The 12,424-nt window shown below is 37.7% G+C and overlaps 1 protein-coding gene across 2 annotated transcripts in view; it reads left to right on the forward strand.

The window, feature by feature from the left end:
• The window catches only part of HNF4G (hepatocyte nuclear factor 4 gamma), a 60,511-nt gene extending 49,142 nt beyond the window's left edge, over positions 1–11,369 (forward strand). For both annotated transcript variants that reach the window (XM_019643587.1, XM_019643586.1), the window contains exons 6-10: positions 1,993–2,080; positions 4,058–4,210; positions 4,339–4,575; positions 5,487–5,609; positions 8,992–11,369. In XM_019643587.1, the coding sequence (XP_019499132.1) occupies positions 1,993–2,080; positions 4,058–4,210; positions 4,339–4,575; positions 5,487–5,609; positions 8,992–9,113 (723 nt within the window). In that variant the 3' untranslated portion in view covers positions 9,114–11,369. The remainder of the gene's footprint in view (positions 1–1,992; positions 2,081–4,057; positions 4,211–4,338; positions 4,576–5,486; positions 5,610–8,991) is intronic.
• The last annotated feature ends 1,055 nt before the right edge of the window (positions 11,370–12,424 follow it).

A 12,424-nucleotide genomic window follows, 5' to 3' on the forward strand; every position in this document is an offset into this window, starting at 1 on the left:
CTATTTATACAACCAGAAAAAAAAGTGATCGTAAGAAGTTAGTTACGTTTCTAGGAGAGTATTTCACTCGGTGACCAAAAAAACCCCTGTGAAATCTGAAATCATTCTTAAAATGTCCTGTAACTGCTTTCCTGGTGTGAGTCATGGTTATTGACATATCATAAAGATAACTTGGCTCACAAGGTTATTTCAGAGTGAATAATGCTAAATTGCTAAAACCTACTTGTCTCACCCCAAGCCATATAAGTAGAGTTATGTTATTTATCAGTTTTATATTTTTATTATCACTCTTCAAAAGTTGCTGACTTATGAATGAAGACAGTGATTTAAAAATTGGGAAATTGAAATCCAGTAACCTGTCAAAAATAGCTTTTATTTACAAACTCAGACTTTAATATTAACAATACAGCATTAACAGCCATGGATTGACAAATGCCTACTATGGGTAAGGCACTGGGGAATTAGCTTTTAGTTGTATTATATATTAGATTATATTATTTAATGCTCTCAGGAGCTCCGAGGTGTAGGTTTTATAATCTCCACTTAATAGCTTTTTAAAACTAAACTCTAGATCAGTTAAATTCACTCAGTAAATCCATCAAACAAGCATTTATTAGAACTACTGTTCAGTTTTAGGAACTGTAAGTATTCCGCAGTAAAAATATAGGCTACACCACTATTCTCGTAAAGTCTGCATTCTATTTGGGAGAGATGGACCATAAAAAATATACAGATTATGAGTAAGTTGATGCTAGGTGGGGATACGTTATAAAATAAAATGGAATGAGTTGTTGGAGAATGACGGGGGTGGGGTAACACATACTTTAAATTGGGGGTCAGAGAAGATTTTCACTGAGACCCGAAGGACAAAGGGCTAAGCGTACCAAGATCTGAGGAGAAAGCATTCTGAGTACGAAAACAGCATATTCAAAGGCCCGGAGGCAAGCAGAAACATGTACCTGCAGAAAAGTCAGCAAAGGATATTGCAAGGTGAAGCCAGAGACATGGGTGGCAGCAAAGCACAGAGCCATCCTTGGTGAAGGAGTTTGGGTTTTATTCTGAGGTCAGTAAGAAGCCACTGAAGAGTTTTCAGCAGAGAAGTGGTATTAAGTGATTATTATTTTATAAAGACCATCTTGGAAGCTCTGTCACGAGGGACTTAGGATGGAGGAACCAAGCAGGAAGCAGGAATAACTGTTAAGAGTATACTGTGGAAGGCCAGGGGTACGAAGTGACAAAGCTGGGCGATTAGAGAAGAATCAAAATGGAGTCTTGCTTTTGACACGAACAAGCATTTTGGATAATGGTGCCATTTGCTAAGATGCTGAAGATGTGGAGGGACATTCCTTGGTTGTGTTAGGTTTGAAATGCTTCTTAGTATTGTAGGGCTGATGGTCTGCAGACACCTGAGCATAGGCACCGAGCTCAGTTGAGAGCTTGTGCAAAGAGTCAGAGGATCCATCTAGAATGTAGTAGAACCCAGATCCCCCGTCCTCGCTTTGCTTTTGTTTATTCGGTTTATTATGTGTAAGAGATTGCGTCTTACACATGTTTTCTCAGTTAATCTTCGGTCTACTCTTGGAAATATTTCCTCACTGCCTCCATTCGAAAACAAAAGAGTCCCACACGTGAACGGTTTACCCCAAAGTTCAACAGGTAATAAGTGGTCAAGCCAGATTTGAACTCTGCTTTGTTTGATTTCGTTTCATTCCAAAACACTTCGTTGTGCTGTTGTTTGTTTTGCTGCTTTCTGCTGATGCTGTATTGACTTGTTAGTCTGAGAAATTTTGAACAGTGAAACTCTAGTGACATTCTGAAATAGAAAAATGGAAGGCTTATGGATGGCAACTACCTATGACTGTGATAGTTTGTTAAAACAAGCACCAAAATGTTCCAGGCTTAGAGACCACTAAGTTCATCAGACTCATACCATCTTCTCATCAATCATCCAGTTTTATAATGAATTGTTGAACTTGGAATTTTTCCATTAAGGTGGCCCTGTTGAGAGCTCATGCTGGGGAACATTTGCTGCTCGGAGCCACAAAGAGATCCATGCTGTATAAAGATATTTTGCTTCTGGGTAAGCTTTGTGTTAATCTATGAAGAAATTACGCATGCTTCCTTGTTACACAGGGCCTCTTCCGTATGTGCCAACCATTCATATACAGTGTCAAATGGTGCTCTCGCTTTGCAAGTTGGATTGAACTGATCACGTCCTCACTCAGGTCCCATTTTTCTTCGATTTGATTGCAAGGGAGTTCAGAGTGCACTGGATGTTCAGGATGTATTAAGATTTAAAAATAAGAGAAAGATGTTGCTCAAGAATCATAGGACAAAGAAAGTCATGATTTTTGTGACTGTCTTAGGAAGTCCCACTCCCTCTGTCCCTACTTCATAATCAAAATATGCTACTTCATACTTTTTCAAGGAACGCATGTATCTCCCGTGATCTCAATGCTCATGATACGCTACAAAATGCCAAGATTAAAAAAAAAAAAGAAAGAAAGAAAAATGGTGGCAGAATCTGGAAAATTCCGATATTAAATAACAGTGCTAGAAGAGGCGGAAGTAGGGTGGCACGTGGAACGGAAGGTGGGGGAGACACAAAGGAAAAGCTTTTGTCTTCATTCAATCCATCCCCAATCCCCTCACCCCTACTTACCTTATAAAATTGGGTTTCCTGTTGAAAGACCCCAGTGCTTCTTAGCTCCACCCCTCCCCGGCTTGTGTGAAACGATGACTAAATTATTTGTTCTATTTATGTGATAGCTATTTCATCCTCAACTGTAAATACATTGAACACAGGATAGTGATGGCTAGTATTTATTAAGGATGTACCATGTAGCATGAGTTGCTCGAAGTGCTTTACATGTATATCAACACAACACTCTCTCATATAATCCTCACAATAACACTAAGGGATTGATGCTATTATTTTCAGCCCATTTTTTGGGTAAAGAAATGGAGGCAAAGAAAGTTTACCTAAAGTCACAAAGCTAGTAAGGGACAGAACCAAGATGCTAAACCACATGATGTGACCCCAGAGACTATATTCTCAGGTTCTATTATCTTCTTGCATTTAGAGAACCCCTACCATCCCATTCTCATTCTAGATCTGAATACAAGATACCTAGAAAACAAAATGTTTTACTAATAGTTCTAAATTGTTTTATTGTGAAAAATTAGGTAAACTAACTTTTCATAAGATGAGCAATGCCACGATTTTTTGAATGCTTTTGCACATGTTGGTACCCTGAAGGGTGTCTTTGCCTGCAGTGAACGAATTCAGAATATTCTGCTTTTTATAAAACCATAAAATAACAATTTAGTTGTTATTTTAGGAGTATACATTTCTAATTATCTAAAATTTTGGAAGCTGTAATAAATATTCCTCATATACTAGCCAGAGACTTTCTAAGTTGAAAAGTTCTTTAGGGAGGAGGTGGTCCACTCTCTGTCTAATGTCTGAAATCCCTTAAACCCCTCCCTGTAAAGTCATCATCCCATCTATACTTAAAGAAACCCAGGAAGAGATTATTACTATTTAATGAGGCAACTGTTGAGATTACCCGTGCTCCTTTTAAAAAAAGCCAGCCTCGTCAATTTAGGCTTATTAAAATTAGCTCAATAGTTGTTATGCCTGCGTATACCTAGACCCTAAAAGGGGGCTGTTTTTAATCTGCTGTAAGTCAGAAAGATTCTGTAGGTTTCTGTATCATGCTCATTAATGAGTAAGACACTAACAGATAAGTGGCAGCGGAAAGCTAATCATTACACTTCGTTTCTGCCTTGTCAATTATTAGCTTGTAATTAGCCTGTAGTTCAGTGTTATCACCAGTGACTGAGGCTGTTAAAATGCACGCGATCACATTATCAATGTTGATCCTTTAAGTGTCCTCAAGTTTTTCTAACTTAACACTAAGAGAGGGAGTGCTACTGTTATTTCTGCAAGGGAAGGCCACGTAAAACATTGCTTTGTAAAAACTTAAACACTCTTTGACACTCTTTTGTGCGGAGCACGTAATTATTATTATTCCTCCCCCCCCCCCCCCCCCAGGAAACAACTACGTTATTCATCGCAACAGTTGTGAAGTGGAGATCAGCCGTGTGGCCAACCGCGTTCTAGACGAGCTGGTCCGACCATTTCAGGAAATTCAAATTGATGAAAATGAATATGCCTGCTTGAAGGCCATTGTATTTTTTGACCCAGGTTTGTTTCCGAAATCCCGTGGAACACTAATTCGAATGAACATGGATCAGTTTTGTAACATGAGAATACTTACTGTCACCCTCTAGTAAGATGAAATGTTGAGACTGCCCTTTGTACTCCTTTACTAGATGCGAAAGGGCTAAGTGACCCCGTCAAGATTAAGAACATGCGGTTCCAAGTGCAGCTCAGCCTGGAGGACTACATCAACGACCGGCAGTACGACTCCCGCGGGCGCTTCGGCGAGCTGCTACTGCTGCTGCCCACCCTGCAGAGCATCACCTGGCAAATGATCGAGCAGATCCAGTTCGTGAAACTTTTCGGGATGGTGAAAATTGACAACCTGCTTCAGGAGATGTTACTGGGTGGTGAGTCCATTTGGGAAGCTCTGTTGTATTCATTCGTGCCACACTATTTGCTTTAGAATAAGTTTGACACAATGAACTCAATTGTTTACATGTAGAAAGTCTACAAAGCCCATTGGGTGGGGACAACATACCTGAACATATTCAAATCCCCATCCTGACAAGTTTCCACCATGTAGCTCCACCTGGTCCCTCTAACCTCAATTTTCAGGCCCTTCAAATATGGCAAATAGAAACCTATTCCTATTTTTAGCACTCCTTGTAGTATATTTTCCTATGCCTTTACTCCTTTAAAAGCTCAAGGATATCAGAATTGCAGCATAACCTAAAATATACATTAAAATATCTTAAAAATGAACACTTTGCTCCTGAAATAATTAATTGACACAACACAATGAGAAGGGAAAAAAAATGAGATTTCATTACTGCAATAAATGTCGGGAATAAGTTAAGAAAGCATTTATTCTGTGTTCTGATCTAGATTAAATTTCCTTATGAAATCACTTTATTTTCTTTTTAGTTTTCTGGTGCTTAATGTGTTCCTAATGATATCTTCCTGAAATAAAAGTTGTTTATGCTGTTAGGGTGATCCCAAATACTATACACTTGAGGTAAGTGATTCTTGGAATTGGCTTAACAACAGGCAGCAAACCTAATGATTCCAGGAAACGGCACACAAGGTCCATTATTAATATACAACATAATATGAGGCAACATTTATCTAGCCAATGTGCAGTGAAAGCTGACATTGTCCTTTAATGTGGCAGTGGTTCTATTAATTTATTTTTGAATTCCCAAAAAGCACTTTGCAAAAATAGCAATATTCAAGCTGTCCATCAAAACATTTGTTCCAAGGTAAAATTGCCGTCCCTGATTACATGTCACTAATGCAAGCATCTTTTTATCTTCTGTAGGTGCCTCCAATGACGTTAGCCATCTCCATCATCCAATGCATCAACATTTGTCTCAAGATCCACTAACTGGACAAACTATACTTTTAGGTCCCATGTCAACCCTGGTTCATACAGACCAGATCTGTAAGTATCTGGACTACTTTTCCAACATAATATGTCTTAAGCTTTACCTGAGAAAAAGGGGGATTAGAGGGAAATAATCTAGTACAGAAACTGTAAAATTTGGATCGTTTTCTCTCCAGGAATCAACTGTGGGATACTGTGATATTCAGTAAGTCACTTATTCTCTTAGGCACGAGTTTGCTCACTAAAATGGAGATGCGAATACCTAAACCTTTCTACTTCATAGGTCTGGAGCACAAAAGAAAATATAAAGCAGTTCTATCTTTGCCTGGTAGCGAAGCACCCTAGAAATGACTGCATACTGGAACCATGCAAAGAAATCTTAATAATCAATGGGATAATTATGGCTGCTCGTGAACTTTAAAAATGTTTATCATGTAGTGTTTGTTATATGTCAGTTATACCTCAGTAAAAAATGAAAACGTTTGCCAAAACACTCTCTTAACTCTATGTTATAGATCTATAGATATGTTGAATAATATCATAATCCTAATATTTATTTTCTGCACTGTAATTTAAAAACATTAGAAACACTGAGAAGTGAAGTTTTATTTCTTTGTAAAAATATCAAGAAGAGTAGTTTGAACAGTGCTTCCACCTCCACCTCCTGGACCTTGTAAGAGGGAGTATCTTTTCTTTGCCCTGCTGACTTACTTTTTTGGAAGTTTGGGTCAGCTTCCAGCATTTTATCCTCTGCTTTTTCAGTGCCCTGAAATATCTCCAAGGATCCATTTAATGTGAAGTTTCATTCCCTCGGTGGCATTTCCGTCCTCCACAAAACAGCCCGTTTCCTCACTTCTGCTGACAAGGGATTCCTTCCCTAAGCTCCTGGCTGCACATGTAGAGACTCAAACAGCAGCGGTGTTCACTTCCCCATGGCAGCTCTCCCTTCTATAACGCCATTTTGTTCCACTGGAATCGCACTTCCAACATTATCACATTTTGCTTCTTTGCTGCACTTTCATCCCTTTTTTTAGCCAATTCCCTTTCAGTTGTCCATTTTTTTGCAAAATGTCACATGGATTTATCACTGGGAGGCAGGAGGTAGTAGTTACACACTTTCTTGTCAGGGTGCGAATTGGATAAAGTATGTTCAGGACCAGTCACAGAGACAGACTGAAAGATGAGATGTGATTGGTCACTGATCACAAGGCATCCGTCATTTGGGTAATTATTTGTAGATGGAAGAGTTAACAGCACAGTCTGTGTTGATGCAGGACTGAGTTAATTGGAAGTTACCACGCTGACTGAGACTCGCTGACTGAAAGTCGGAATGTGTTTTTGCAGGACTGGTGCTATTATTAACTGACCGTGAAACCCATGCATATCAAGAGTGGTGCCCAGTGATGGCTGTTAGGGAAAACTCTTTGGAACTAAAATGATTATATAAATACTTAGCAGCTAAGTTAATCTGATATGATTGCAGAGCTCACACAAATTCTATTTCTACATGCTGTCCTGGAGATAAAAATCTCAATTTGACCCAACATCTAGAATTAATTGCCTCTGAATTTATATTAATTAACCCCAAATGCACCTTTGATCCATGGCCTCTGAACACTAAGCCAGCAACCCGGCTGAGATGCCTTCAGTTATTGGGATGTAATCAGTATGCATACCTGTATTACCCACTGAGTTTACAATAGCCCTTAGTAACTAGTTACAATGTTGTTTTACCCAAATGTTCAATGTAATGTAACAACTTAGCGAGTACCCCCTGACTGCTACCAAGCAGTGGGGAAAGCAGAGGCCACAAAAATGCGTTTTCTCTTTGGTTATAAGCATTGGTAGACCTATGGGTACATTTTGTCCGAAACACAAAATTCCTTGAGTGTATGACAAAGGCAGAAATGAAGTTGTTAGAAAAAAAAGTACAAATTGTGCCAATAGTGTGGCACATTTAACCTGTGGGTCCCAGTGTCCTTGAAAGACATTATTTGGGGACCATCCTTGCAAAGCAGATGTTACCATTTTCATTGAATAGGTTGCCAAGAGCAGAGAGAGGTAAGCCCAATACCACACTAAATGCCATGGGGTGGTGTCTATAGAGATCAGTGATTCATAAACTCGGAAAACGAAACACATTAACAACACATTAAGCATTATAGGTGCCAACTAGCAAGAAAGTTGAATATTTCTGCTGGCAGTTGAATCTTTTATTCTTTAAATGCTAAGTTTTCTAGTAGTTTAAAAAGCATGTGTGTTGACTGTTATCTTTTTAGAATTACGTCATCACGCTTTTCATTTTTATTTTCTTCTTCTAACATCATATTTTTAAGGATTCTTCGTAAAGCAAAAATCATTTGCTTTGCTTGTGCTCATTTAGAATGGTTTCTATTTTATCCCAAACAAAACATTAGATGCCTACGCACACAAAAATGTGAGTTCATGTATCCTTTCTTGGTCTTTTAGAGCTGGTCTCTGCAGTTTCAGATCCATCCTAAAACCTCAGAAGTAATTTTTAAAGCAATATGTTTATCCTTTTGCCAGTTAAACTATCTAAAACTGTTGTTTGTAAGCAATTGCTAATCCATACTTAATAATACTAAAGTTATTCTAGTAAAGAGAACCAGGCAGAAAGGGACAGTTTTCATTTTTGTATAGAATTTAAAAAAATGATGTTGGAGGAAAGTATCTATAAAGTTTGCAGTGCTTAAGTCTGATTATCAAACATTTTTTATTTGTTCTGTTAAGTATATGGAACAGTAATAAAAGTGAGTACTAACATATTTCCAGTTTTTAAAAATTATAGACTAGAGCCTAGATTATTTTATAACATGGGAAAAGTTTGCAATAGGAGGAAGTAGTATTCTAGACAATGAAATATTCAAACTGTAACTTTTTTTTCAATTCCATAAGCTTGCTCATTGTGTTGATGGGGAAGGGACAGACATGCTCAGTTATAATAGAATAATTTTGCAGTGACACAGCCAGTGTTCTTCAGATGTGTTTAACCACAACACAGATCTCAAAGCACTTGAAAAGCATTTTACCTTCATTTTTTATTTCATCATCAAATATCTTTGAGTTCGTGGAATCTAAACCAAATATATTTTATGCTATGTGCCTTTTTTATTGCAAAAATTATAGCATTTGTTTTCTAAGATTTGAAAAAAACGTTGGCATTCTGTTCATTCTTTTCATTCCCTTTTAAGATTTTTAAGCATGGGCTAGTCCAGGTTAAATCTATTTGGAGAGGTAGGGTGGAGGCGCATCGGAAACTGTGTCAGAGAGCTGATAGTGTGTTATATAAATCCCTACGTTCCATATGACCATTTAAAAACCTCCAATATAAGATATCGCGTATTGGTGTCACCCGGGACTTAATGGATGGGTCAGGGTGACGGTCGCCACCACACACGACTCTCTGATTCTTTTTCAGCAACTCCTGAAACCCCACTCCCTTCCCCGCCGCAAGGGTCTGGACAGGAGCAGTACAAAACAGCCGCAAACCAAGCCTCCGTCATTTCACACCAGCCTCTCTCCAAACAAAAGCCATTGTGAGGATGTGTTTACTTCTGCACGGCACTGCGTAAATGTGAAAAATTACTGGCCTTGACACATCTCAGGATAGCACTTCTGGCCAACTCTCAGCTAAGCCTTCTTCATGGTGCTGTTTATAAGATGGTAACCTATTTTCTTGTTCATATGCTCATTTGTCGTTGCTATTGTTTAAAACCTTCAGTTGCAACCACGGTGCATCTGAGTGTTTGGTGTGTTTATATCGCATGTTTTTTTCCCAGCTTTCCTTGCACTGTGCCTAAAGCAGCTGAATCATATGTACGACTTTCATTTGTTGTCTTAATATTAATTTAAATCTGTAAATAACTGCTTTCTCAGGATGTGATGCAGAACTCACTGTTCTTTTTTTTGACTGAGTAGAGTAGATTAGAAATCCCAGATTAATATAAAATGAACCATGTTTTGAATAGATTTTAAATTTGCAAATTAGAAAGATAAGACGTTTCTGTAGAATAAGGCACAGATCTGTGAAGAGGCATCACTTTTGGACATCCTGTGGCTAAGAAGCATGTTTTTAGCCCACAGTTACATATGCCTGTTTTAAGTTTAGAAAAGTCTACACAACTATCCCAAGGGTGACTGGATAGTCTTTCAAATCTGACTGTATTTGAGGATGTAGGTTAAGATACAAGATGTTAGTTTCAGCAAGGAGGTTACAGGCTACACCGTAAAATGAACTGCTTAAAACAGTGGCTCATCCAAGAGAGGTTAGTTTCTGTCTCCTAAACCAATGGAGAAGTTGTCATCCATTGACTGGACCCTGGCACCTGCCCACAGCTAATGCCCAGCGAGGGCGGGAGAGTGGGCGGGAGGCCTGTGCTGACGAAGCTGTGCATTCAGGACACTACTGTTGGGAGACACCTGTCCCCCCCCTGCATTGCCTCAATTAACCCTTGCGACAGCCCTGTAAGAAAGGTGTTAGTGTCTTTCTTTCATAAATAAAGAAACCTTTCCTTAGAGGGTTTAAGTAACATATCCGAAGTTTATAAACCTCAAGAGTAGGATAGCCACATTTCAGCCCAGGCCTGGCTGGCTTTTATGAGGATAATTATATCTTCAGTGTGGGGTGAAAACTGGGAGCTTCTGACTGTGGTTTTTAAATATATGCAGTTGAGGGCTGATTAAACATTATCTGTCCTATTGCCTATAACGTGTTTACATGGAAGGAGGGAGGGTCAAATTGTTGCAGCATGGTAAGAAACCACTTTTGGACTTTTAAGAAGAGTCAGACCCCTACAAGAAATATTTTGAATACATTAAGAAAAAAGATGCACCAGATAGATGATGATGAAAACAAAAACCAATGCAAATCACTAATTAATCAGATTTCCCCAAATCCAGCAACCCAGGGGTATGCAGAATATCTGATTCTGAACTGAGGAGCACAGGTCATTGGAGCTTTAAAGTATTTGATATCTTCTAAAGCTGGAGCTCATTTATAAACAATGATGACACGTGAACCAGCGACACAGACACTGCCCCTAATACACACGTAATTTATTAGCTGAAGCAGAACAATTCGTTGAGTAATTACTGATGGTACAAAAAAGTATCGCAAGCTGTAAGAGACCGAGTTACTTAATTTTTTCAGGACCTGTCAAAATTTCTAAGATCATGATTTCATAATCCCCACTTACCACACAAATAAAAAGGCTCAGTAAATGTTAACTAACTTATTGGCTCTTAATGTGAAATTGAACTCTTACAGAGGAAAATGATTCCTTATTTGAAGCTAACATTGATTTAATAGGATCAATAAATCCTTTCAAGAGCTGGTACCTTTGTGCAACTGGAAAATATGCCTTTGAGAGACAGGAGTGGAAAGTTGTTTTAACTTTTTTGTGTGTGTAAAAATTTGGTATCCCTGTTTCATGAATAAGAATGTTTTTTATTTTTATAAGTACAAATATCATTTGTAGAGTCCTGCTTATTTTTTTGTGTCCTCTCTGGAAGATACTAAAAAAAAAACCACTTTGAAGTATAAAACAAATTCATTATTGGTAAGCCCTTTAACTTATCTGCATACATTTACTAAACAGTTATGTTTTAGAAATTATTACTAACAATTTTGTTTTAATAACTGTGGTCAGGGAGTTTGTAATATTATATTTTTGTATATTTCACTGCCAAAAATGCTGGATGAGAGCAACTGATATTTTCAAAATGTTGATAAGGAAAGTTATTGCTTTTATATAGCACAAAACTTTTTTTCAGGTAATAAAAATGAATAATTTATTGTGAAATAATGATTCATTTTATAAATGTAAAATTATTTTTATAAATTTTATTGTTGAAAATCAAAAATTACTAGATTTTTTTTTAATGTTAAATTATAGTGAGATTAAAATATTTCTAAACTGTGATACCTTGTTGTTTCACTGAACTTTCTAAATAAAAATTGAGGGGAAAAAACTGAAATGTGGTGCTTCATTAATGTTGAAAATGATTTTATAGTTTTACAGATACTGATAATATTTTCTGTATAGTCATTTAGTTAAATTTACATTGAGTTTGCTAATATTGGTCTTTAGAGGCCAGAGCAAAATCAATTAGCACATCTCCACATAATCGTAGAATTGGACACTTACTGAAGGAAAACCCTCACATTTGTACTTTAATTACATGGTTTTGCTTGCTTTTGGGCTTTGTCACATTAATGAAAATATATGACTCCAGTAGGTTTCAGCATCGTGTAGATATACTTGGCACATAAATTTTTAACCTAGACTTTTTTTTTAATTGCTGGTATCCTCTATTCATATTTAAAGCTTCTTTATAAAATTTCTTAAATTCTGAGCACTAACACATCTTACTTTTGTAGAATTCTATGGATTTTTATTTTATTTTTACCATTACCAGGGTACTATCACTACATCACTTAAAAACACAATTGTGCTCAAAATTGACAGTGAAAACCCACCCCCATCCATCCCAGCGATCCCTTCTCCCCCAGACTCTGCTCTCCCATAACAGCCCTCAGACACTGAAGCTGTTTTACCTGGGATTTTTCTCCCTAGTTTGAAAGTATATGTTATATCACATTTTTTTTTTCAAAAAAAAATTTTTTTTTCCAGTTTTAGACCTTCATCTGTATACAAACACTCAACTCCCACCACATTCTCCCAATCCCTTAACTAATCAGTATTTTTACTTGGTAGTTACTATTTAAATAACCACAAAGAGCTTGGTGATTCAAGGCTCAGAGCTTGGGATGAAGGCCTGGATCAGGCCACCGTGTGAGCCACGGGGACACAGAGGTTCAGCCGAAGGTGAGGAGACGCTGGGTTAGACCC

The sequence above is a fragment of the Hipposideros armiger genome, unplaced genomic scaffold, assembly GCF_001890085.2.
Source record: "Hipposideros armiger isolate ML-2016 unplaced genomic scaffold, ASM189008v1 scaffold_80, whole genome shotgun sequence".
Lineage (NCBI taxonomy): Eukaryota > Metazoa > Chordata > Mammalia > Chiroptera > Hipposideridae > Hipposideros > Hipposideros armiger.